Here is a 27,694-nt window from a genome sequence, read left to right on the forward strand (position 1 = left end):
TCTATTACATCATCTAGAAGCCAGCGCAATAGAGGTGCTGTAGAGGGACGCAGCTTGCTGGCTCTGCACCTCTGTGGTTAAAAAAGTAAAGTTTTCTTTGTTAAGCTTGACTTTCGGTGACTGGATACATAGAAAGCTATACCTTTTTTGGCAATAAAATGCAATGATCTCAAATTCCAGAGACAGGAGTCAGATAAAGACAGTCCCAAAATTGTCTTCTAAGCAGACATTTTCCAATTACTTTCATCTAGTGATTCACTATCTACATCCTGAAAATGTGGCTTATGCAATGCTCCCAAGTGTATTTACAAGCATTAGTAACACACATTCTTTCAAGAATGTGTCCGTTTTCAAAGACCGTGGAACCAGCTTTAGCCTCTTTCACTACAACGTATGCTTGTGATTAATGCTTACTAACAACTTTTATATTGTACTTATTCTTAATTTGATTATGTCACCCTCGACTGATGAAAGGCTATAAAGTAGAACTAGGGTTATTAAAGCAGAGCTAGATTGTATTAAAACTAAGGCTGAACCAAAAGAAACATAAATAGCTTCACTACACCACTGTACTAGTTTATTTATTTATTTATTTAATTTATTTTGTATACCGCCCTTCTCCCGAAGGACTCAGGGCGGTGTACAGGGCAATAAATACCAAATACAAAATACAAACTCCCAAACTCTCCAAGCAGCGTGACCAAAAGGGGCTGATTTAGTATCTAATGCAGTGGTTCCCAAACCTTTTCCATACTAGGACGTTTCTGATATATTCTCGCACCCCTTACAAAAATTTGAAATAACGGCAATGAATTATGCATATACAGTATAATTTTGAAAAGCCAAGTTTTTGGACCCCCCTGGAATATCGTCCTGCACCCCCGGTTGGGAGCCCCTGATCTAATTCATTCAATCTTTCTTGAAAAGTTAGCAGAAATTACAAATCTGCTCCCAGAGACAGGGTTCAATTAAGAGTCTCTCTCCGAAACTACCTTCTTAATAGGTACTTTCCAATGTTATCATCTAATGATTCAGCATCCTGAAAAATGTGCCTTAAGGAAGCCACAAACACACCCGTTTTTATCCCCGTTAAGTCTAGAGCTTAAGCCCTCTGATGGCTCCAGATAGCAACTGAGGAATCTGCCGCACTCAGGTTCATGCACTGCCTCATTGCTCTCCAGACACTTACTTGTCTACTAAGGTCCGAATTACTGCCAGTGTGTCAAGCACTAACACATCGACATTGTGTTTTTTCCTTCTGGGTTCATGCGGCCCCCGCCCCCGCCGGGGGGGCCGTACTGGGTCTCTCTGATGGCTCCTTGCTTCAGGTACAGGCATTCTGCTGTTCTCTGCCTGGTGGTTCCTGGATTCTGCATTCTCTTCTGCACCACTGTCTTCTCGGCAAACACAGGAATTGCCCATGCTGCTAACTCCCAAGGTTTGTAGCAAACACAGAATATGCTGTTCAAAGGTCAGCTGTAAACCTCGGAAAAGGTTTCTGCTTGCATAGAGCACAACCAAAGCAACAACAATCATCTAGACAGTTTTAAAATCAATGTTTTTGGGATGTTGAATTGTAGCCTTTGCATCATACAAGTTTGTAAAAACTGGAGCGGGCAGGAAACGGTTGGTTTACTTTCTGACATCATCACTGGTGATACTCATTGGTTATCCGAAACAGGCCTGCAAAGAAAGAAAGAAAGAAAGAAAAAAAGCACACCCAAATCAATCTGGATTTAAATTATAATGGAGAAAAAAAATCCCCCACACCTCTATATTCAAACCACATATTTTTGAGAGTGGCATGTCATTGGGCCTTAAACTCACCAGTTACCTTTAGCAGAAAATAGAAACTTTGGAATCCGTCCCAACTGCAAACCTTGCCTGCTTATCCCAAAATTTGCTAAAGTCACCCACATTCCATTTCTTATTATCTATTCTAGGTTCAGACACTTTGTTATTCAGGGCTACATCAAGGACAATAAGCTATAGTAGGCCACAATTTATTTTTTGGCTCTGTACAATCTCTCCCCGTAATAGAAAACTTCGTGTTCTTTGCGAGAAGTAAATTTCCAGCCTTTGTCTCATTTGCTGCCCATCAAGAATAGATTGATTGGTTCCAAGAAAAGACAGGGAGCACCAGGCAGTTCAACAGATAATAGGAAGAGCAACTGAAGCCACATAGCCTGGAGTTTCTTTACCCATGACAATTTGGGTGGGGCGGGGGCGGCTGTGCATACTTCTTAAAAACGATGCAAAAGAAGCACCCGCAGTCTTCTATTTATCTATATCTGGGAAAAGTAGTTTGGAAGCCAATGATCTTAGAAAATCCTTCAGTCAACTCTGTCTTCTAGACTAGAGAGGAACACATCCGTCAATCATCCCAAGTCTTCCCAATATAAGACAACCTGTTAGATGGACTGTCTACCAAATGAGACAATGCAAATGTAACAGGTAGCACAACAAAACTTTATGTCAAACAATTCACTTGTAAATCACAAGTAGCAAAGTCATAATTTTAAATAGATTTAAGTAGAATTCTTGGAATCTTCCAAGATAATGAGGTCTCTATGCTAACAAAAGACAACTTTTTTCTCTTCTGTTTCCCAAGGTACTCCTTCTTGAAACTGCAGTTTTATAAAAACTGCAAAAAAAAACCACAACACAAAATCTTGTGGTAGTTAAAATGCTACTCTACTTATACAATTTATATTGCCACTTGATTCAAATTTATGTCTTTGGGTGACTATGAACAATTGAAGACTATGCAAAAACATAGAACAATACACAAACAGCATAAATACAGCGGATGAAGTAAAAAGTGTCCCATGAACAAATTAACACAACCATAATCATGCTACAGTTTTTATAGCTATACTCTTTCCACTATTGCATTTCTTCTACAAATTGTTCCTTAATATCTGTTTTCATCTCTCTTATGACAGTGTATGTATTAAACAGACCTAAGCAGCTACATACTGTATATTTATATAAAGGTTAAGCCAAACCAGTCTGCTGCCAGAAGCTGATGGACCACAACATTTTCTTTCCCAGCTCTGTTCTTTTATTACCATTCAAAGGTTGGGACAGACTTACCAAGATGCATCTTAGGTAAACTTCTTATCCTGGAAATACACTTATAGTAGTCAGGGCTTTTGAATTTTATGAGTGCGCCAATGAAGTATGTGTGCAATACCAACAGTATGCTGCTGCTTACAGAACCAAAATCAGTGGGCCACAGACTTCGTAAGACTTCGTAGAGATAATCACCATACATGTATATTCAACAACGGTATCAACAGAAGCTCAGAGTTGAACTGTGGAGTCCTTGGTGCTCTCAGAGATTGGTGGTCTGTTTGCAGCATCAGAATAGGTAACGTTTTCTAGCACTGAAGGTATTCTCTGAGCTTGGTTGTTTTCTTGAGGACATTTCATTACCCAAACTAGGTAACATCATCAGTTGCTAGTTTCAACCCTCAGCTACAAATACTTTATTATACTGAAGATATTACCTAGTCTGGTAACAAATTGTCTGTAAGCAAACCACCAACCTCAAAGAGCACCAAGGACTCCACATTCATCAATAGTGGTTGGCAGCACTAAAGAATTATGAAATGAGACTTGCAAAGAACCACAAGGATTTTAAACTACCAAGTTGCTTTCAGCTGTTATATCTTACTTGCCAAATGTATTTTTAGCAACATTTGCCAACCAATTGCATCAGACATAAATTCTTGGAGCAAAATTTCTATTTTTTGAGTGACACAAGACACAAAATTGTCAGTATGTTTCAAGATCTTTTGATTTCTAGTACTGTTCTCTATCAGAATAAAAACTGCACACCATAGTTCCTATGAGCTAGCTTAATGAACATAAGCATGCAACTGCCATTATTTATGCAATGTTTGCTTATTTAATTTGTTGAACAATGTAGTCACACAGTACGTATTTCCTCTTAAAAACTGCTTTAAATCGCAAAATATATTTTCAAAGCTGATGAGGACTCTTGCATAAGAAATCCAAATGACTGAAAAGTGATAGAAATGGTACCAGTCCACTTGTTTCTATAACATGTAATAAAAGAACCGCTATTTCAGAGATTCTAAGATTTTTACACCATAACCATATTAGTGTAGAAAAAAATCCTTGCTCTAAAATAATTATTCCAAGAAACCAATTTGAATATTTCAACCACCAAGCTTATTTCAATTTCTTTACTGATTGCCAATATATGAAAAGTCATAGCTTTCAGATAGCTAACCCATAAACGCTATTTAGCAACTTTGTTGTGATTCCAGAAAGTAAAAAAAAAAACACTTTATTGTCTCTCTTGCAAAACATCCATATATGTGAGAACTTCCAATATGATGAATTACTGAAGACAAGCCTTATCTCACCACATCAAGATTTTCTTTATATTCTAACATTACATTTGTTTCGTAAGTTCATGTTCAGTAAATTTCTTTTTTTAAAAACACATTTTCTTACCACAAGTTTGCCCTTATTGTTTTTGTTAAATTCACTGGTTGTTACAAAACATTCCAGAATCTCTATTTTAATCATAAACTTGTTTTAACTTCCAGAATACTACAGCCCAAAGTTCGAAGGACATTTGGCATTAACCTCAAAGCTGCTTTTCAGGTTGACAGGCCATTAATGGTGGACATTAATAAGTACGTATAAATAATTAAGTGTTCACATCTTACTGGCCATTAGGCCATCTACAATCAAAGCTTGAAGTTTCTCAAAGTGCAAACTAAATATATCAACACACTCATTTCTACTAATGGCTTGGTCCTAATCCAACTTGAAATAGTGAGATATTCATGAGCAGGCTACATCAAGCATTCTGACAGCAAGGTTTATAAGAGAATACTGTACTGTACAGCAACCCAACACTTTCAAAGAACCATTAAAACAAAACACACAATTTAATATATTCACATCCACTCCAGTTTCCATCATGATAAAGGGCATAATAAGGAGCATATGGCATTTTCTGAAGATAAATTGGGGAAAAGGATTTTATGAGCTACAACTGTACTATTTTTAAGCATCTGTGTGACTGGTTTTCAAGGCATATTTGAACCACAACTAAAGTCAGTAAAATGTATTCAACTGTTATCAAACATGCAATGTTTGCTTAACCATAGTTTATTGAACAGGTCACAACTGGCTGTGTTCACACCACATAGGAAGCCAAACAAACGGCTTATGGTTAGTCTCCTGTAATGCAACACCTGCAGACAGCTGCAAGGACCAGGAATCAGTCTTTCGAATGATAACGTATTCCGCATCAGAATATGGATATGAATTTTACCCATAAAATTGCTCCAAACAAAAGCCTATATTCTCCCATAAAATGTTTTGTTGTTTTTTTTCCTCTTGAACCCTTGTTTTTTAAGACACATTTTGCTCTGTTGAACAGTTGTATGCAACAGCCACAGAACTACGTGGCTCATAGTTAATCATACGATGCTGACTACGATAAAATGATGCATTCCCACCCCTTTTCTTCTAGTAATTAAAAACTACGCAGCTCCATAGGCTATGAAATTGTATATACAAAGAGTCACTCTTTGAGGGACGTGGGTGATACATAAATGTAAAAAATAAAAAATATACACTATAAATTTTGTAAGATTTTACATGCTGAACCAAGGCCACTCAGCCATCCTGATCCTATTGAAAAAAGCTGTAGGACTGTAACCATTTTATTTCTTTCAATTACTACTGGAAAGTCCTAGCATTTTTTTCAGTACAAGTCTAGCAAATATACTAAACCACAGACATTAACTTTAATCAGATATGTATACATGGAACAGCAACCATGCCTTACACAAAAATAAGTCAAAAATAAGAAAATATTAATTGGAGACTTATAAGATTATTCATCTGAGTCCATACTTTATAGATTTTCTCAACATCACGTCTCTTTCTTTTCTATAACTTCAGCTCTTGATGAGAGCATCCATGCATTTTTCTTGGTAGCATTTGGAATGGGTTGTCAAGAGCTTCTAATGCTTTTCAATTTAGCAATTTAGCTAATAGTCTGGGAATTCTGAGATAGTTTTCTTCTAATCCCAAAAAAGCAGCTCAATTAATTTTTATCACCAAAGAGCAATCCAGGAGAATTCCACAATTGTTTCCATGTTGTCACTGAGTATTTAAAACTATTCTCCATTCTCTGCCCAGTTTCTTATGACAAAATGTGTGGAAAGAATGTTTGGAATGCCATAAACAAATTCTCAGACAGGTAAACTGTGTCTCAGTGTACTGAGCAGCAAACCTTACATCACATTCAACTGAAAATAAAGCCCCGAACACCCAACTTGAAGGGCAGAAGATAGTTTTAGTTCTCCGTGCAGCAAGACTGCTTATAACGTTTCACTTTTCTCAAAGTAGCAAGCAGTACCATCTGGGGAAAAACAAAGGTCCAATTGGAAAACAGGGATCAGTAAATTGCTTCCAGTTCCCAATCGCTCAACTTCATAGCCCAAGCTCTTTATTCACCAGTATGGAGGAAAATCAGCACGGATGAGGTATTTTTGTGTTTGAATCTACAATGTTCACCCTCATCTGTAAGGTAACCAGGAATCTACTGGATAGCTGTGTTTCATTATTTTTACTAGATATAGGGCTAGTGAGTTTGCTATTAGAACACAGAAAAGTAATAATCCACATGAGAATTACGGGAGGTATCTGCAGTTTCAAACCGAAATAGAGCTTTGCATGGAGCCTTGTGTTTGGATCTTGTATATGTACTTACCGGTAACTATTATCACTTTTTTCTTTGCCTTCCCAATCCTTTATTTTAGGACACAGGGCTAGCCAACCCTAAACCCAAAAATTTAATTCTAATAACTTAGTTTAAATCATACTAAATCATAAAGTAAATTCTTTGGTTTGTGTTTAGCACAGTTAATAGGGAACTGGAGATGAACACGCGAAGAATAGTGGCAGGAATTGGATATGTCTAGTTTAAGGAAAAGGACTAGGAGTGACATGACAGCAGAATTCCAATATCAAAGGGGCTGGCACAAAGAAGAGGGGGTTAATCTATTTCTCCAAAGCATTTGAAGAAAGGATAAGTAACAATGGATGGAAACATATCAAGGCGAGAGGCAACCTAAACTAAGGAGAAATTTCCTGACAGTGAGAACAATTAAGCAGTGGAACAAGTTGCGGGTGCTCCAACACTGGAGGTTTTTAAGAAAGGTCTGGACAACCATTTGTCTGAAATGGTATAGGGCTTCCTGCTTGAGCAGGGGGTTGGACTAGAAGACCTCCAAAATCCCTTCCAACTTTGTTATTCTGTTTAATTCTGTTAAATATTGTGAGATCCTAGTCAACTCTGCCTTATTAAATCTGTAATGGCTAAGCAATAAGCAAATAGGGTGAACCAATTCTGTGTGAGGAAAGTGAAAAAAAATCTGAAGAAAAAACTATCTCACATAGAGGCATGCAAAACATTTAATGGTCAAAATATTCTGATTTCAAAACAGGCTATTTCAAGAGTTCAGGTACTGGAAGTGGTATGACTTCAAAATAAGTGTTACAACTTCTATTCAGAGATTAACTACCCAGTAACCTCCCCTTTTTATTAATAGTTTCAATGTTTAAAAAAATCCTTTTAATTTATTGTCCATTTTTCTGCAGACACGAGAAGACCTGTAACTATGCAAAAACAACCATTTTATATGCAGGTTATTTTACTTTTTTCTGCCCAGCTGATAAGTGCAAAACTGCAAGAAAACCTTGAAGGGCACTTCTGCTAGCCTTAAGTAAAGCAGCTATCTAGGAATGTGCAGCATTTCATATCTGAAGCCAAAGAAGTGTTCCAAGTAAAACAAGGGCATGTTGTTGGTGTTTTAACTCAAATGCTTATTGTCTTGGGAGCCAGGGAAACACACAGCTCCTCTAAGGATGCACTAACACAGGGGTGTCAAACTCAATTTCATTGAGGGCCGCATGAGCATTGCGGTTGCCTTCAGGGGGCCGGGTGAGTATGGCCAGGGTGGGCGCGGCCTACTGGGTGGGCGTGACTGGAATGCGTGTGGCCTACTGGGTGGGCGTGGCCAGCTCTCCATTGTTCACATCAAGGGTGCCTTTGGGGGCCTGGGCAGGAGTGGGACAGATCTGAGGGTCTCTGGCAGAAGGAGGGTCTCTGGGCCAGGGCCAAGGCAGTGGGGGCCATTCCCTCACTGTTTCCAGGATGGCTTCGCGGGCCGCATGAACCCACTTCGCGGGCCAGATCCGGCCCTCGGGCCTTGTGTTTGACCTGTCTGCACTAACAGTTCCATCTTGACTTGTTGACTTAGGGTCCAAAGAGCCACGTACCCCTTGAGATCCCCAAAAAACCAGGGCAAGAGAGTCAGAGGAGAAAGGAAAACATTATACAGGAAGTAAAGATACAACTTTTAGAAGGATTAGACAGAAAGTACACAATTTCTTTAAAACTCTTATGCAAGTGATAATTTTGGTAAGATCTTTCCTTTCCCTTTAGCATACTACTTGGGGGTGGGAGGAGATTATATATATTTAAAAAAGACAAAAAAGAGAGGTATCTATAAAGAAAAAATGTCCTCACCCATTGCTTGCGCCAACCATTAACACCAACATAGCCCTCAAAGAAGACTCTGGAAGGAATGCTGTGTAAAGTAACTCAATAAAAGATTTGGAATATGAAATTTAACATTATGTGGCACTGTCCCCTCCATTTTGAACAGCAAATCCAGGGCAGGAACTCAAGAAAAGAAGCAACGGACAATCTCTCCCAAAAGAGATGGATTATTTTACTGCTTTGAAAGTAACGTGAAGAGAATCAGAATTATCTATATCCTGAGGCACCTACAATTCTAGAAAAACACAAAGCTAATCACTGAAGTACACAGAGGCAGCTATTTCACTGAGTTTGTACTTTGGGCTTTTAATAACCTCTCTTTCCTCACTTATCAGCAGCACATGTGATCTGTGCATTACTGGTCAAGAAGAAAGAGGAAACAGTTGTCAATCTCCGAGAAACTCCAGTTTGTGATAAAAATAAAATATTGAGCAAAGTCAACCATTCCACTTCTGTCCATTTTTGGGGGGCATTAACATTCACAGTTCTTCCCAACAGATGTTTACCTCCAGTGAAACTTTCTTTTCCTCTGGCTCTCCTTTCAGTACAATGTCCCTTTCTTCACATCCGTTTTAGTTTTTCCTAGTTTCCAAACCTCTGACTCACAGAAATGAACTTCTTCCTTCCCAAGATCAGGATGGGTCGACATTCAATGTTGTACTGGGTACAGGTTCATAAGCACCTTAGTCAAGGGCTTCATGCTGAACCATTATGCTTTTGTCTGTCAATACATCGTACACTGAATACAGACCAAGAGAATCACATACAGGTAGTCCTCCACTTACAACCATAACTGAATCCACAATTTTGGTCGTAAAGCGGGCCATTATGTGACTGTGCCCAATTTTACTGTCTTTCTTGTGGCGGTTGTCAGGCGAATGCCACCACTTCTAAGTCAACTCATTTTTTTTGCTATGGAGGGGTCTTTGCCAGCAACTAAAAGCTAACAAAAACGGCAATTTTTGTTAGCTTTATGCCATTTTTGCTTTCAGCAAAAATGGCATTAATTGCAGTCATGTGATCTTGTGGCATTGCAAATGGTTGTAAATGCGAGCTGGTTGCTGAGCACCCCAAATGCAGCCATGTGACTGGAGGACACGCGTGCGCGCACACCCCAATTCTGAATCCTTCTTGGGATCTGTGGTAACTTCTAAGAGTCACTAAGTGACCAGTCATATGCTGCGGACTACCTGTATTGCCTCTGTTGTACTTTCGTTTTAGTTCCACTTCTGAGAGGACAAAAGACCATTAAGGCAAGGCAAGGCAAGGAGGTTGTTCTAGAGAAGGGGAATATAGCTGAAGTGAGGAGGAAATGGCATTCGCTGAAGACTTAAGTCATGCCTACAGACAGGCACCCACAGTAATAGGAGGCAAAGCAGAACAAATCAATAAAGAGAAAAGACTATTGTAAAAAAGGAAAGATGCCCGGAACCGATTCCCAAAGATAACAGAGAGAAAAAGATACATCACCCTAATAAAATTTAAGCCAGTATAGTGCGCTTTAAAATCCTACCAGGGATATTATTTATTTTGGTAAACCAGAGTACCGGACCCCAGTCTTACATGTGAATGGATGTTTTGAGAAAAATGCCATTTCCCTTCCCCCCCCACCTTCCTTGTTTATAATCTGCATTACATGAATATGTATGATTTTATTTAAATTATTGACATAGCTACCCACCTTGGAATCACTCAGGGCAATTGCTACCAATGAAGCGCTATAAAGCAGTGCAAACCCAACAGCCAGAAAGCTGGAGAGAGAGAGAACTGGAACACAAAGCAGTGCATGCACCAACTGGTCCCTTTCTACTGGGTTGGGGCAGCTAATAAATAAAACACTTCGGATCCATCCGGATTGTTGCCCCTGCAAATGCATCCGCATCCCCAGCTGCCGGCATGGGTTCAAATCCACGGATTAAGTACCTCCTCCTCCTCCTCCCCACTGCACCCTACACGCAAACGGGCCATTCGCCCCGCCCGCATTTCTGGACACGGCAGAGGTCGGGCAAACGCGTCCACACACACACACACAGAGACACACCTTTTGCACGTGTGAGTGGAAACGCCGTGTCGGGAGCGAGCCTGCAGAGAGAGTCCTCCCCTGCGCAGACCAGGAGCGTCAACACGACCCTCCGGGAAAGGGTGTGCAAGCGCGGCCAGGCTGCCTACAAGGAGGCTGGCGGAACAATGAAGTGTGCGGCGACGCGGGTCTGCGCGAACGTGTGAACGGGGCGGGGGGGGGGAGAAATACCTCCCTCCAGGAGTCAGCCGGGCGCGCTTCCTCACCTCCCCGGAGGGCTCCGAGGGCTGCCCAGACGAAGACGCCTCAGGCGGGGTCCTCCCTTCTTTACGCGACGGCGCTTTCCTCCTCGCCCCCTCCGCCAACCGCTCGGCGGGGCTCCTGGCGGGCGCGGCCCGGCGTCCAGGGATGGCGATGGAGCCCGGCTTCGCCTCAGGGCCTCAAGCCAGCGGCCCGACCGAAGCGGCGGCGGCGGCGGCAGTGCTCCCGCTTCTTCGCGCCATCGCTTCTCCTCAGCAGCGGCCAGGCGGAAAGGCCCGGCTCACCCGCCTTCAGCGCGCGCCTGCGCACGAGCGAGCCAGGGAGCGCGCGCCCGGCGGCCCCGCCCACTCGTCCGCGCCGCATCTCCGAGCAACCGAGCCGCGCCCCTTTCTTCCCTCTCTCTCTCTCTCTTTCTCTCTCTCTCTCTCTCTGAGCCCCGTTCCTCAGGCCCGCCCACTCCAAACTAGAGTGAGGCTGAGCCAATCGCTTCTCCCTTTCATTTGATTGACGGATTCTGGGGGGAGGAGGAAGAGGCAACCTTTTCTGTGGCTTTGAGGGCTGGCGGGGCGTAACCCCGCCCACCTGTCACCAATCCTTTTGTTTTTTCCTTATTGGCCGGCCGGCCGCCAGGCTGGACTGCGGTTGGTCGGACGGCCTAAAGAGCGGGCCGGAAGAGGCGGGCCGGAAGTGCGGCGGGTCGGGAGGCGTGTCCTCGGAGAAGCCGGGCCTCTGGCCGTGAGGTGGGTTTGCGGGAGAGAAGCGGTCGTCTGAACGGCCCATGGCGGCGAGGTGGGTGCTGAGGGGCGTCCTTTGACCTGAGAGGCCCCCGTGGCTGGGCTTCGGAGGAGAGGCGCGGGGGAAGGGGTCGCGTCAGGAACAAGATGATCCGGTTCTGCCCGTGATTCGAATCGAGCTCGTTGGCTGTTCGCCGGAGACGTTGAGGATCCGGCGACAGACGAGTTTTAACTCATTATCGGGGTCAGGTTTACCTGTCGTTCATGCAAAACGCAGGCTTCCCAAAATGGTGCCCTCCGGATTCCCGCTCCCATCATCCCCAGCCCCCTGGGCTCGTTGGAGGCTATTGGAGTGGTTATCTCTCCAGGGTCCAAAGCCCTTTGTAACGACCTTGAGCCCAGCCCGGGCAGGAGTAGGATGGGAGACCACCAGGAAACTCGGAAACCATCCCAGGAGATTTCAGGGAGAGCCCTTCTGTGCAGCTAGTCCTAGACTTACAACGCTTCATTTAGTGACCGTTCAGAGTTACAACCACACTGAAAAAAAAGCCGTTTTTCACACTTATGACCGTGGCTGCATCTCCCTGAGATCAAAATTCAGATACTTGGCAATTGATTCAGGTTTATGACGGCTGCAGAGTCCTGGGGTCACGTAATCCCCTTTGCACAAACAAAGTCAGTGGGGAAGCCAGATTGACTTAACAACCGGGTTACTAACTTAATAGCAGCAGTGATTTGCTTAACTGTGGCAAGAAAGATTGCAAAATGGGGCAAAATTCACTTAAGTGTTTCGGTTAGCAACAGAAATTTTGGGCTCAGTTGTCTTAAGTCGAGGACCACCAGTATTGTTGCTGAGACAAGTTCACAGCTTCCATTAATCTGTTGAAAGGACAAGCTGCTAAGCCGCCTGATTCCCTGGTATTAGTTGCTCGGCCTGATCTACTTTCCTCAATCTTCCTCCATTGTAGTAAGCAGTATTGTTGTGTGCCACATGGGCGCATTACACCTCTGGACTTCTCTTAGCCTTTTAAGCTTCTGCAGTTTGGGGACAGTTTGTTACCAAAAAGAAAAAAAAATCGCTCTGGAATACAGATAGTCCTTGACTTACAACTATTCATTTAGTGAGCTTTCAGAGTTTCAACAGCACTGAAAAAAGTGACCTATGTCCATTGCAGCATCCCCAGGGTCACATCATCAAAATTTGGACGCTTGGCAAGTGGTGTGTATTTATGATAGTTGCACTCTCCATGTGATTGAGATTTATAACCTAACAAAGTCAGTAGGGCAAGCTGGATTCACTTAAAACTATACCGATACTGCCCAGGTAGTGAATCCTCTTAAAACATGAGTTTTTATTCATTCATATTAAATAGTATCCCTATCACAGCCGCCACCTTCATGGTTCTATGTCAGTTGATTTGAGTTTCACAGAAGAGCTCTGATTAAATTTAATTCTTCTGATGGTGTATGTTGAGGCTTGCTTGGGTTTAATAGAGGGAATATTTTTTTCTGAAAAATAGTGTATATTGCTGCCTCCCTCTTTGTTACTAGTGATAAATCTGTATAATCCTAAAATTTATGAGTAGTAAGGGCAGAAATAATTGTATTCTTTGTCCAGCCATTTTTTTTACCCAGATCTTCTTAAGCATAAAAAGATCTTTGATTGAAATAATTTATAGTTTGTTGAGAATTCAAGTGGATCCAACCTTCCCTTTTCCAACAGGGCCAGACATTCTTTATTTTTGAAGCCTTTATCTGTAGTCAGTGAAAAGAACCTTAAAAGTCAAATTTCGTTAGTGGGAAATCTGTTTTTCAAATGCAAACAGGAGATTGAAGAAAGGAGAAAATTATTCTTATTCTTTAGTCTGCTTCAAATATCTCCATGGCTATTTGCAATTTTTTGACTTGATTGACGTCTGACATGTCCTTTGTGCCCGCAGCTTTCATTGTCTGTTTGGTGGGCAAATGATTACACTTGCAAAGTGCTAGATCTGTGTCATTCAGTCAAGATACAAGGCAAAACTTGACCATTTTAGGCCAGAAAGCACAGTTTATAGGTACAGGCCTGTTTCTAACTCTTTTCTGTGCATAGGCTGCTCCAGAATGGAAGGTGGAGAAAGCAGTGCGGACCTTGTAATTAACAAAAGATTTGTCTCGGAAGCTGAGTTAGAAGAACGTCGCAAGCGAAGACAAGAGGAATGGGAGAAGGTTCGGAAACCTGAAGACCCCAAAGGTATTTGACTATCAGTTGGGGGATTATCTAAACAGTCACAATCCCAAGTCAGGTTCAGTGCAGATCTAAGACACATTCAACCAAGTACTGGCTATGGACAAGGCCTAACTGGAAGGATAGTTGAGCAAAGTTATGAGTACTAACCAAGATGAAACAGTTCAATGTCATCCTGAAAATATTTCTAGCTATTTATTTAACTGGAAGAAGAAGCCAAGTAAGAAAGCTTGTATAGTAATGCAGTACAGATAAGTCTTCCAATATTTGAGGGGCTGCCACAAAGAAGAAGGGGTCAACTTATTCTCCAAAGCACCAGAAGGCAAGACAAGAAGCAACGGATGGAAACTAATCAAGGAGAGAAGCAACTTAGAACCAAGGAGAAATTTCCTGACAAAACAATTACCCAGTGGAACAACTTGCCTTTAGAAGTTGTGGGTGCTCCCATCACTGGTGGCTTTTAAGAAGAGATTGGATAGCCATTTGTCTGAAATGGCATAGGGTCTCCTGTTCAAGCAGTGGGTTGGAATAGAAGACCTCCAAGGTTCTGTCCAACTCTGTTATTCTGTGTTCTTTGTTCTAATCTTCCTGAGCACACGAGTGTTAGGAAGATGACAGAGGAGAATTCACATACTCAGCTATTAACTTTTGGCATTTTTAGTATTTCTGTGGGTTTGGGGGTTTTTTTAACATGGGAAACAAGTCATGATATGCCAGGATAGAGGGAGACTAATGGTTTTCCCAAAGCTCCTAGCAAATTATAACAAAAACCTGAGTTGGGAACTTTTTGATCTACAGCTCATTAATGAATGTGTAACAGAGTGTTGTATTACAGCTACTTTGACTAGACCAGGGGCAGGCAACCTTGGCTCTTTTATGACTCATGGACTTCAACTCCCAGAATTCCTGAGCCAGCACAGCTGGCTCAGGAATTCTGGGAGTTGAAGTCCACGAGTCATAAAAGAGCCAAGGTTCCCTACTCCTGCTTTTTTAGACCAGTAGCATCATCTGTCAGTTTTGTAGAAAGTGTGCATTAACTTCACTGATCACAATTACAAACTCCTCAGTCGCATATGGAATCAACAGATTGAGGTTTACAGGCATCAGTTCTTTTCCTAACATAAAAAAGTGAGGTGTGCTTTAAGGCAGGAGCAATTGCTTCCATTGGAGCAATTCCTGAATACTGACTTGAGAAATCCTCCTCCTCCTCCTCCTCCTCCTCCTCCTCCTCCTCCTCCTCCTCCTCCTCCTCCTCCTCCTCCTTCTTCTCCTTCTCCTTCTCCTTCTCCTTCTCCTTCTCCTTCTTCTTCTTCTTCTTCTTCTTCTAGAATGTCCCGAAGAAGTGTATGACCCCCGATCTCTCTATGAAAGGCTTCAAGAGCAGAAGGACAAGAAGCAGCAGGAATTCGAAGAACAGTTCAAATTCAGTAAGTTCCGCTGAGCATCTCTGAAATTCTGTTGCACGGAGATCTGACCCCCTTTTTTTTCTTTCTTTCTTATCTCCCTGGAGGAGTATACTTGAAGAAAGCTCTGCCTTTCCTGATATGCTTCCTTATGGAGAAAGTCCTGCAACCCTCTTACGGTTGTGCCAAGGTAGCACAGCTGCATTCTTGGCTCCTGCTGGAATCCAGGAACCAGTCTGTCCACCTCTGCAGAGGAAAGGGGAAAGGATTGCAGCGTGAAGCTTGGCACAGCTGCCAGCTTTTCTTCTTGGCTTCAAAAGTTTCAGGTTTACTTTCAGGTTTATTCTACCCTCATGTGTCGGTGGACAATGGGGGAAATGGTCTCCAGAGAAAAAGATTTGTGTTTTTATCTTTCCATCTGGCAGCGCTTGTTAACCTGTTCTTTCTTGCCTAGCTGAAGCTTTATGTCATAGCTGCTCAACCTTTGCAACTTTTAAGACTTGTGGATCTTAACTCCTGGAATTCCCCAACCAGTCATGGGGAGTCCACATACCTTAAAGTTAACTAAGGTTGATAAAAGTCCCATAATCCTTAGAAAAGAGATGCAGCTGCTTTGAGTATTAACAAACGGCAAACGGGTATTACGTTTGTAACTACATTTTCAGAAACATCTTTTGATGCTTGAGTATGAGGTGTTCTCCAATCCTTCAACCCAGAAGCATGTCAGTGTTCCCGCTGTGTCAAATTATCCATCTCCTTAGCTCAGTGTTTCCCTGTTTTGGCAGCTTTAAAGTGTATGGACCAATTCCCAGAATTCTCCAGCCCACATGTCTTAAAGTTGCTAAAGTTAAGAAACGCCCCTGTAGCTTGTTTCTGCTGGCTGGCAACAGCCTGTCAGGTAAAGATGGTGCGCACAGTTGTGAGATGCAACATCCTTAGACCAACCCTTTTTTATGTCCTCCATTCCGGCATGGAACCATTGGCTTTTGGAAAGCAGTGGTTTTACATTGTGCTGAGCCATAGTTGTCTTGGTTTGGGTTGAAAGAGTTCATTGGTGCATTTTAAGTAATTGGTTTGTCTGCCTGTTGTGCTTCTTCACCACCACCTCTATTGTATTTTGTTATCTTGGTACGTAAAAGCATCACCTGGTCTGCAGGCACATAGGCTGTTTTCAAGGCTGTGTAGTTTGCTGACTAAAATGAGAACTTCATATAATACACACCCATTCTGTTTCCTTGATACTTCTCGTCCTTAAGATTAGAAAGGTAAAAGATTTCTACAATGAAGGAATGGTTACAAAAAAATGATGGAGCTAGCAGAGATGGCTAAATTGTCTATACTGGTTAAAGAATAAAAACACGAATACTTTTATTGCCAGGTGGAAACTGCTTCTAGATTTTGTTCTTGAGGTGGAGAAAAATGAAATTTTTTGATTGTGGGCTTTACCAATTAGATAGATTGGGTGTTGTTGAAATGGCTAGTAGTTTATATCATTTTGTAGAAGTAATAAGTTGAGGTTTGAAGTTGATACTCTATTGCACCAAAGGAAGTCATTGCCTTTCCCCCCACTTTTTTTTCTCCCTTACCCCACTTCTCTACCCCCTTTTCCTTTCCCCATCTTTCCCGCTATTTACTTTGTATTTCGATTGTATCGTATATTATAAACCAATAAAACTTTACAAGTAAAAAGAGATTATAAAGATACTTGGGAACTTTTTTTATTTCCCAGCCTTTGGGTTAAGATCAAGCTTTTTATCTTCAGTGACCTTTAATCTCAGAACCCAGATTTTTTTTTTATTTTAATTCCATTTATATCCCGCCCTTCTCCGAAGACTCAGGGCAGCTTACAAGCTTAGCAGTAGCCTTCATTCTATGTATATATGCCTGCTTATTAGGGCTTTCACACACACACACCAAGTGGCATTATTACAAAGTCAGCTTACTGCCCCCAACAATCTGGGTCCTCATTTTACCTACCTGGGAAGGATGGAAGGCTGAGTCAACCTTGAGCCTGGTGGGACTCGAACCTGCACTAATTGCAGGCAGCTGGTGTTACTTAAGGAGGCATTAGCCCACTGCGCCACCAAGGCTCTATTGATTATTGAACGAACCCCCAAATTTCATAGTGAGAAATTTTAGTTCAGGGTGGCATCCCTTTTCCTACAGTTACTGTTTTCCTCTTTCTGACTGGCTCACACATTGTGGCAAGAAGTAAAGGTGGTTTGATTTTGCATTAGCACGTTGCATCTGCAGAGTCAGACAAGTGACGTACGTTTACTCAAGTAAATTCACAGAAATGACATACAAGTAAGTTACATCGGTTCTCTGGAGTCCTTCAGAAACGGAGTTTGTTAAGTTTGGAATGGAGTCCAAACTAAAATGCTGTCCATTGCATTGAGGACCCTCAAACAGGCCGTCCCAATATCTTCCTAACTGATGGGATACAACCATGCCGAAATGAGCAAGGTGGTGGCAGAACGGGATGGCAGAGGTGCTGCAGCCACCTTTGTGGGTTTATCACACTCTTGGGGGTAACCTTGGCTTCTTCTCTACAGAAAATATGGTGAGGGGGCTGGATGAAGATGAATCCAAGTTTCTCGATGAAGTTTCTCGGCAGCAAGCCCTGATAGAAAAGCAGCGTCATGAAGAAGACCTCAAGGAGCTGAACGAGTACCGGATATCCTTGACCCCGCAGGGATGGTCCTCCTTCCTCTTGGGAGGGTTCTGGGAAGCCTCGTTCTCGTTTTCGAGCTGCTTGGAGCACACATCTTGCCGGCCTTTGCCGGATGCTGCTTCTGAATGGCTAAGCTGCGCGTTGGCTGGTCGGGCTGGATTGACGGAGGCTCTGCTCGAAATATTCCACGATTTCCCCCTTTAGCTTTTGTTTGCTTAGTCGTTTCCAGTTTCCATCTGTGACTTACCAGTTCCTGCTCTGTGGGCTCTGCATGTCCATGCAGCATCTAGGACAGTGGTGGCGAACCTATGGCACGGGTGCCAGAGGCGACACTCAAAGCCCTCCCCGTGGGCACCCGCACCATGCCTCGAAGGTGGCAACTGTCCCTCTTCAACCAGCTGCCCCCCACAGGTGTCCCTCCCCAAGAGCGACATTGAGGTAACCACACCCACCTTGGCCACACCCGCCCAATCTTCCATGACCACCACACCCACCCAGTGGGCCACGCCCGCCTGGCACCCGGCGATAAATAAGTGGGTTTTGGGTTGCAGTTTGGGCACTCGGTCTCTGAAAGGTTCACCATCACTGGTCTAGGAAAAAGAAGTGCTATCTGTTCCGTATTTAATTAATTAATTAATTAATTAATTAATTAATTTGATACTGCCCTTCTCCCGAAGGACTCAGGGCGGTGAACAGGACAATACATATTAAAAGACAAAATACAAAAATTAAGATTAAACAAGATGCCCACAAATAAATTAAAACACATTAAAAGCAGGTTAAAACACATTAATAAAACCCAACCCCATCCCATCAGGCCAGGCCAGCTTGTTCGAAGAGGTAAGTTTTTAGATCGCGCCGGAAGGAGCGGAGGTCAGGCGCCATCCGGAGCTCGACCGGAAGATGGTTCCATAAATCCGGCGCGCCCACAGAGATGTTTGCCCAGCAAACATTTTAGGTTGTCTTGGTGTGTGTGTGTGTGTGTGTGTGTGTGTGTGTGTGTGTGTGTGAGTGATCTCTTCCCTACCCAATTGCTCATGATTGCACTGGAAGTGGGGGTAGTCCTCGCCTTGCAACCACAACTGGGCCCAGAATTTACGTTGTTAAATGAAACATTTGTTAAGTGACTTTTGCCCTCATTTTACGCCCTTTCTTGCCACCGTTTGCTTGGTGAATCACTGCAACCCGGTTGTTAAGTGAATCTGGCTTCCCCCTTGACTTGGCTTGTCAGAAGGTTGCAAAAGGGTGACCACATGACCCCGGGACACAGCAACGGTCCTAAGTATGAACCCATTGCCAAGCGTCCACATTTTGATCACATGACCATGGGGAATGCTACAAAGGTGGCAACTGAAAGATGGCCATAAGCGCCCTTGTAACTTTGAACGGTCACTAGATGAGCTGTTGTTTGTCGAGGACTATATTTCCATTATGGATCTGTTGGAGAATTGCTAGGAAGCCTCTCCAAGGTGTTCCCCCTCTTTGCCATGATGAGGGGAAACATGGTTTGATCTTGTAACTTTAACATGGTTATCAGGGTCACTAATTTCACTCCGGAATGGTGTGAAATCCATCCAGGAAAGCAAAAATAAAAACATGCAGGTTCTCCTTATAACCAGCTGCTCAGTGATCATTTGAAGTTACCTGGGTCTTCCCACAATTCCTCAAAAACCCAGTTTCAAAATTCCAACAGCCCCCCCCACAAACCCGCCCCCCCAGTCATGTGACTGCATGTTGGGCCCTCCGGAACTGCTCTACAATTATGGCCCTTCGCAGCATCCTACAGTCACATGACTGCCACCTATGATATTTTTGTTGAAAGCTGGCATTTATTTTTCATTTTTGGCAAAAAAAAAAAAACAGCCCATAGCAAACCCGTGAGTTCGCTTTGTGACCTCCATGTTCATTTTGGAACCGACACACCAAAGGTTAAAAACAGGTCAGTCACATGGCTATCTCACATTACAGCCATCGTGACTTAATGACCGCGATGGGCAGGATCTAGTACCGTCGTAAGTCAAGGATTACCAACCCACTTTCTTTATCTGAATACTAGGAGACAGTTGAAGCTGGTGAGGCTTCCCACTAATTAATATATTCAGTTTGCAGTCACCAGTTTTCCACGATTTCCACCACTATTTATGAATTTTCAATAAAGGTTCTGGCCGGTTGTGGTTTTTGAAAAACATGCCAGTGCCAGTCTGACATTCAGCTGGTGGCACTAGAGAGCTAACTTAGCGGAGCTCCAAGCTAGTCATCATATGAATCTGAATTTGTTGTGGCAGAGATTATCTATCTGTCTAGATATCTCTACCTAGCTCTACTTTCTAGACATCTAGATGTCTATTCTAGATACATAGAGAGAGATGCACACATGCACAGAAACATACATAGCATTAGCCTTAGCTGGGCTAAAAACTAGGAAGTGTGAAATTTGAATCTAATCCTCATTTGATTTTAAGAAAAAGCTCTCTGTATGAACTCTAATATTAGACCAAGTTATATAGCTCAGTAGGTGGCTAACTTGAAAGGATTTGGTGTGCCACGTGCAAGTTTTCTGCCTTTAGTTGAATAGGTCATTGTTTCAGTCGTCTTCACTTTATGCTTTCAGGAAAGCCAATCCAGTAAAGTTAGCTTACACATATTTTTATGCACAGTGCTGTCTTTGTGTATGCCAGAACCAAATGCTAACTGTAATAGCGAAGATGTAAGAAAACAAATCTGCTGGTTAAAACGCTTGTGGAACTGCAAACGCTGCCATACAGTACTGTACAGCCGTAGCACAACTCTTCTTCCTTGCGTGTCTTCTGTGCTTCGCCCACTGCATTCTTTTTCTCCTTAACTTTTGAGTTCACAGCACTTTGTCAAAAGTCGGAGCTAGTGCTGACTTGAAGAAGGAGGCGGACAAGAAACTGTCGGTAAAATCGGAAAACAAGAACAAATTCTCTCAGGCCAAGCTACTAGCGGGAGCTGTGAAACACAGAAGGTACGTTTTGCAGCTGGGTAGTTTTGCCCCCGAGGCTTAGAGGGCAGCAGTAAGAAAAGAACGCAAGTCTTTGGACTTCTCCCATGCAGAAAAACTAACTAGATTCCAGATTGTGTTGCAGTTGGACGAAATCAATCTCTTTTTCTATAACTATTTTTCACACTTAGAACCCTTGCAGCATCCCCCATGATCACATGATCAAAATTCAGACACTTGGCAACTGACTCACATTTAGGACGGTCGCAGCGTCCCGGGGTCACGTGATCCCAAGTCAAATGTGGGAAGCCAGATTCCCTTAACAACCGTGTTACTAATCTGCAGTGGTTCAGTTAACATTGTGGCAAGCAAGGTCATAAAACTGGGCAGAATTCACTTGACAACTGTCTTGCTTAGCATCGGAAATTGGGGCGTCAGTTATAGCTGTAAGTTGAGGACTACTTGAGAGCCATAAAATCAGTGGATGATGGATCCTTGCCTTGAGGGTAGCCATAGGTTGGCGCCCTGAGGCTATGCTAAGTGCCGACAGACTTGACATGTACCTAACAGGCTCCACTCTCCCTCTTCGCTATTTTTAGATTGTGAAGGTCAGTAGACGGAAAAGTGACATGCTGTGGAGCACTAATCCTCAGTTTTTCCTTTGGGCCTTTCCCAGAAGCCTCAGAGGCAGGTTTATGGAATGCTTACCTGATCAGGAGAAAGAAGGGGTGAGCTGGGATAATAAAACGACCGGTTTAGAAGGGACCTTGGAGGTCTTCTAGTCCAACCCTCTGCTCAGGCCATTTCGGACAGTCTCTTTTTTAAAAGCCTCCACTAAGGGATGGCAGTGCCCAATGAAGAATCTGGACCAGGTGGTAGGAAGCCAACTCCTACATTGGCATTTGTGATTTGTAGTGGGTCACAGGAGAGCATGATGTGGAGGAAGGCTATCCAACGTGTGAACAATCCAACTTTCTTCATAGTATCAAGGAGAGAAGCAACATAGAACTCAGGACAAATTTGTCAACAGTGAGGACAATTAACCAGTGGAACAGCTTGCCTCCAGAAATCGTGGGTGCTCCATCACCGGAGGTTTTTAAGAAGAGGCTAGACAGTCACTTGTCTGAGATGGTATAGGTCCTCCTGGTTGAGGGGGAGGCTGGACTAGAAGACCTCCAAGGTCCCTTCCAACTCTGTTATTCTACAGCCATTTGTTAAGGTGTGTCCTAGCATGTTCTCCTAAGTGTGCTGATTTGCAAAGATAGTCTTGTCCTGGGATAAGCCATAAGAGCAGCCTCCTTATGTTTCTCTTCCTGTGATGGTTCATTATCAGGCTAGTAACAGCATGAGATTCACTGATGATGTTCTCTAGTCTGGTAATGAAACATTTGCGAGAAGAAAGCTAAATTCAGACAAAACCCACGACTATTCAGTTCTGAGATACCTCTGTTCTCCATATATATATATATATATATATATATATATATATATATATATATATATATATATATAGAGAGAGAGAGAGAGAGAGAGAGAGAGAGAGAGAGAGAGAGAGAGAGTGTGAGTTTACTATGCCAGGTGACCACTGCCTTGTAGTTTGTAATTCACAGTTTAGGGAGGTAAGGCGTACAGGTTCAGCCAGTTGTGGCATCTGAACCAGCTGTGGTAATGTTAGCCTGAGGTCTGCTTCTGATTGTATCTTTCTGCTTGCCTGTTTTCCATCAACGAACTAATTTTAAGTTCTGCTCTTTGGATTTGGGTTTGTATGTCTTTACAGCTCCGAAGGTGCTAACAGTGTCAAAAGATTGAAACTGGACCCGGATCCCGACGATGATAAGGTTCCAGGTGTGTATTTGAATGCGTTGGGAAGGCTCTGTGTCTTACGTGCTCGAGAGTTTTGCATGGTTAGCTCCATCCTGCTTTCACAAATTTCCTTTGGAAGGCTGGAGGCTCTTGAGGAGCAGTAGAGGAGCATTCCTGTGAAAGGGGAGGGACTCAGGATTTCTTCAAGGAGAAGCAGCAGCAGAGTGAGCACACGTGAGGGACAGCCTCTGCGTCCATGGCAGGAATGCAAAAGTTATTTGCCACCAGCTTCTTCCAAGATAAGATGTTTTCCAATTTGCTAGCCTAGCCTAACGAGAAGGCCAGCTAAGGAGAAGGAAGGACTCACTGGAGAAGAGCCTAATGCTGGGAAAGGTTGAGGGCAAGAGAAGAAGGGGACGACAGAGAATGAGGTGGCTGGATGGAGTCACTGAAGCAGGAGGCGTGAGCTTAAATGGACTCCAGAAGATGGTAGAGGACAGGAAGGCCTGGAGGAACGTTGTGCATGGGGTTGCGATGGGTTGGACATCACTTCGCAACTAACAACAAACCTAGCCTACCATCCCCAGTTTTGCTGATTGTGGCCAATCCAAGAACTAGTCAATTCTGACCCTGCTATGACAAAAAAGATATGTCATTATTACAATTCTATTGCAATTCTATGTATACTTGTCTAATGCAAATATTATTCAATATGTATGTATAAATTTCCGATACATTCGTACAACTATCTTTTATTTTAACCTACCGTTTTCGGTATAAGTGGATCCCATATTTCATTATACTTGTCTACCTCTACCTCTGTAGGCAATCTTTTCATATATGACAAGTGCAATCAGGTCTCCAATCCACTGGACCATTTACAGGGCCCTAAATTTATCTTGTCAACATTCACCACGGCCAAAAGGCTGATATGACAGCATTGTAGATAGGAGTTTTTATTGAAATGTCAAAAGATGTGATTCGTCTTTCGATTGCCAGATCAAATTATCCAAAGATCATTTTGATAGATCAGCAATGGCATTTATCCAGATTTCTTGCTCTTTGCAAACTTGAGACAGCTCCGGCAAATGAAAAGTAGAAGGCATTGCAAGTCATGAATTTTAAGCAATTTTAATGGACCTAATAGCTCTTACATTATCATTTGGGGGTTTTTTTCCCACTCTTAATTCCACGAATATCTTGCTCACGTAGCCATCTCAGAGCAATGCACAAATACTGAGATAGTTGTGGAAGAGCTTTTCAGCAACCGTAATTATTTCAATTCAGAACTGAGTTTGGAGTACAGGTAGTCCTTGAGTTACTACTGTTATGGAGCCTGCCCATAACAATCATAAAACAGGTTGTAAACACAGGTCATGTGACTGGCCAAAGTTTATGACTGTTTTCATGCCAGTGATTAAGTGACCCCTGCGGTTGTTAAGTAGACTCACTGTTTACTATGGTGCAGCTTGGCTGTAAAACTAGAAGTGATGATTTTTCAGCAAAACCATCACGAAACACCGAGTCGTGCGACCACCGGACGCCATAAATGCATCCTTATTCCAAGACCTGAAGTGCAATCACATGACCAGGGGTGGGCAAGCGTTGGAACTTCAGATCTGAGTCATAAATCCCCTTTTCCGGGTCCGTCATAACTTTGAGCAGTCCCTAAGCGACCAGTTGTAAGTCAAGGACTAGGGGGACCTGAGGCAGAGCCTCCAAAGAGATTAGAGCATTGTTTCTCAACCTTGGCAACTTTTTAAGACGTGTGGACTTTCAACTCCCAGAATTCCCCAGCCAGCAGTGGGAATTCTTACTCTTGGGAGAAGTTCTGGGAGTTGAAGTCCACACGTCTTGAAGTTGCCACAGCTGAGGAACGCTGGATGAAGGGGCTAAACGCCCATTTTGCTCCTGTCCTCAGTGACGCTCCCTCTTCAAAGGAAACGGAATGAGGCCTGCCAGCCCAAGCCCTGCATTTCCACTGCCCTTTTTCTTCTCTTTCAGAGAAACCATCTTGTGTTCCACGGGGCAGCAGCACCATGAGCGGCGCTACCCTCCACTGCCCCTCGGCCGCCGTGTGCATCGGCATCCTGCCCGGTCTTGGGGCTTACTCAGGAAGCAGTGACTCCGAATCCAGCTCGGACAGCGAGGGCACCATCAACTCGACGGGCAAAATCGTCTCCTCCGTGTTCCGCGGCAGCAATTTTTTTGATGCTCCGCTCTAGGCCGCTTCTTTGAGCCTCGCTCAGAACTTGTTTCCTTCTTCATCCCAGTCATTCCCTGAAGCTCACCTCTTTTTTCTGGTCTCCAAAATAATGTACTTCAGCAGCAGTTTTTCATGGTGTCCCAGCCTCCCCTAACCCAGGGGTAGGCAGCCGTGGCTCTTTTATGACTCGTGGACTTCAACTCCCAGAATCCCTGAGCCAGCATGGCTCAGTATGGAAACCTCTCCCTTTTCCCTCAGCATAGCTGGCTCAGGAATTCTGGGAGTTGAAGTCCACAAGTCATAAAAGAGCCCAGGTTGCTTCTGCTTTGTTTGAGCGGGAGTCTAGCCAGGAAGGAGAAGGTTTAGGGGTACCCACTGAGAACAAAATGGTCCCTTGGAGGGTGAGGATGAGAAGAGCCTTCCGAGCGAAAGGTGCTGGCGCGTCATTTCTGGAAATCTCGGAAGGGATCAGGGGCAACCTCCCAGCAAGGCCAAATTGTCCTTCCTTTAGCTCTTAAGGGTCTTCGTATGACCTAATTCAAGAGGAAGGGAGAGGCCACAAAAATCACACACACTTTGTGGCTAGAGGCGAATTTTGAGAAGCGCCACCAAGTTTCCGTGTTGCATTTGATTAAAAATATCCTGAGGCATTTTTTTTAGTCTTGGATTTTGCCCTTCATTTTTTTTCTCTCCACATAATCCTTCTGCTGTTCTTGTCTGTATCATCTCTTGGTCTCTCTGCTGGGTCTCCTTGGTAGCCCAAATTCCTCTGAACAGTGGAATTTTAAAGTTGATGGTTGGTTCCAGAAAATCTTGAGCTTTCATTTAAGGCTATCGTGATTCCACCCCCCCCAAAAAAAAAACACACACGCACGCACACAAATACTAAGGGGATTCTGAAGGAGTGGCTGGGTTTAGTGTGGAGGAATTACTGCAAAAAGTAATATAGCAGTTACTTCACAATGCCTAAAATGGCAGAGTAATTTCACAATGCCCAGAAATCCGGGAGGCGGCCAGCCAGCAGCCGGGATTCTCTGGGGGACCTAAGAGTCCATGTAGTTCCACTTTAATGCTTTGATTAATGTACAAATGAAACTTTAATGATCACACAGTTGATATTGTGAGCTCTGTTTGTTGAAGAAAAACAATTAAACCCCTGGCTATTGGGACAGCCTCCCTTGAGAAAGACAGGGCGTTTGTTTTGGCTGCTTTGTAGTAGGAACCTTCTAGAACGCGCGTTCTGTTGGTCCAAGTTCCACCCACTTGGATGGACCCGTTTTCAGCATGGAAACAAAGTTAGCGGTCGGAGTAGTCCTAGGAAGAATGAAGTACAGGTAGTCCTCGCCTTACGACCGCAACTGAGCCCCAAATTTCTATCGCTAAGCGAGACAGTTGATAAGTGAGCTTTGTCCCTTTTTACGACCTTTCTTGCCATGTTGTTCAGTGAAACACAGCCGTTCGGTAACGCAGCTGTGAAGCGAATCCGGCTTCCCCTCATCGACTTGGCTTGTCAGAAGGTCGCAAAAGGGGGTCACCGTGACCCCGGGGAGGCCGCGGCCGTCATAATTAGTGCAATTAGTCTGGAGGTTAGTCTGCAATTAGTGCAGGTTTGCATCCCACCAGGCTCAAGGTTGACTCAGCCTTCCATCCTTCCGAGGTAGGTAAAATGAGGACCCAGATTGTTGGGGGCAATAAGCTGACTTTGTAATAATGCCGCTTGGGGGTGTGTATGAAAGCCCTAATAAGCAGGCATATACATAGAATGAAGGCTACTGCTAAGCTTGTAAGCCGCCCTGAGTCTTCGGAGAAGGGCGGGATATAAATGGAATTAAAATAAAAAAATAAAAAATAAACACGAGTCGCTTTAACAACTATCTGAATTTAAAATCCCGTTGACCCTTAGGGATGCTGCAGTGGTTGTTAAGTGTGAAAAACGGTCATAAGTCACTCTTCCCCCCCCCCCAATGCCTGTTGTAACTGGTGCGCGGCCACTCGGAATGAATTGTAAAGCAAAGACTAGCTGTACTAGGTAAATGGAAGCTTGATTTGTTGTCCGTAAGGATCGGACTGATCTTAAAAGTCGGAGTTTCACGGCCCAGCTAAGCTCCCTCTTCCCAGCTGTCTGTAAAGGTGGGTTGAGAAGGCCACAAAAGCTTATAGGAGAGTCGGGGACGTGTTCCCAAGGTAAGATGTTTAAACAACCAGTATCTCCAAAATCCAAGGGAAAAGAATCAAAACGGGATCGATCGCCCGTCTCCTCCATGTGTCTGGGAGGAGGAAAGTGGCTTTATTGGGTGCGTGTGTGAGGAGGAGGGGATGGGGTGATATTTAGGTGGCAAGAGAAATGGGTAGAGGCATTTTTTGGGGGGTGGGGGGGGAGAAATCTTTCGTTACTTGAACCGTTAGGAGTTGTCAAATGAGAAAGGCAACAGGAAAGTCTCCAGACTGCAAGGGTAGGCAACTTGGACTCTTTTATGACTCGGGGACTCCAACTCCCAGAATTCCTGAGCCAGCTATGCTGGCTCAGGAATTCTGGGAGTTGAACTCCACGAGTCATAAAAGAGCCCAGGTTGCCTACCCCTGCTTTTAGACCAGTAGCATCATCTGTCAGTTTTGTAGAAAGTGTGCGTTAACTTCATCAAAATGGCCGACTGAGGAATTCTGGGAGTTGAAGTCCCCGAGTCATAAAAGGGCCAAGTTTGAAGACCCCTGGTCGGGATCCAAGGCTGCAGTTTCATCAAAATGGCCGACTGAGGAATTCTGGGAGTTGAAGTCCCCGAG

At 43.6% G+C, this 27,694-nt stretch overlaps 2 protein-coding genes across 4 annotated transcripts in view; one reads left to right on the forward strand and one right to left on the reverse strand.

Annotated features, from left to right (window-relative positions):
- RSPRY1 (ring finger and SPRY domain containing 1) overlaps nucleotides 1–11,187 on the reverse strand; it is a 38,885-nt gene extending 27,698 nt beyond the window's left edge. Inside the window, exons 1-2 of one of the 3 annotated variants that reach the window (XM_083370903.1) lie at nucleotides 10,910–11,187; nucleotides 1,190–1,683 (exon numbers count right to left, since the gene is read on the reverse strand). In XM_083370903.1, the coding sequence (XP_083227029.1) occupies nucleotides 1,190–1,536 (347 nt within the window). In that variant the 5' untranslated portion in view covers nucleotides 1,537–1,683; nucleotides 10,910–11,187. Of the gene's footprint in view, nucleotides 1–1,189; nucleotides 1,684–10,664 lie in introns of all 3 variants that reach the window. The other 2 variants (XM_083370904.1, XM_083370905.1) reach the window with 2 other exon arrangements.
- Nucleotides 11,188–11,606: 419 nt separating this feature from the next.
- Nucleotides 11,607–25,762, forward strand: PSME3IP1 (proteasome activator subunit 3 interacting protein 1). Its single transcript, XM_083370733.1, has 7 exons — nucleotides 11,607–11,693; nucleotides 13,731–13,871; nucleotides 15,194–15,292; nucleotides 17,824–17,947; nucleotides 20,800–20,928; nucleotides 22,682–22,749; nucleotides 24,712–25,762. Exons 2-7 carry the CDS (start codon nucleotides 13,742–13,744, stop codon nucleotides 24,930–24,932), a joined length of 771 nt encoding a protein of 256 aa, XP_083226859.1. The 5' UTR covers nucleotides 11,607–11,693; nucleotides 13,731–13,741; the 3' UTR covers nucleotides 24,933–25,762.
- The last annotated feature ends 1,932 nt before the right edge of the window (nucleotides 25,763–27,694 follow it).

This window comes from Vipera ursinii, assembly GCF_947247035.1.
Source record: "Vipera ursinii genome assembly, chromosome: 10".
NCBI lineage: Eukaryota > Metazoa > Chordata > Lepidosauria > Squamata > Viperidae > Vipera > Vipera ursinii.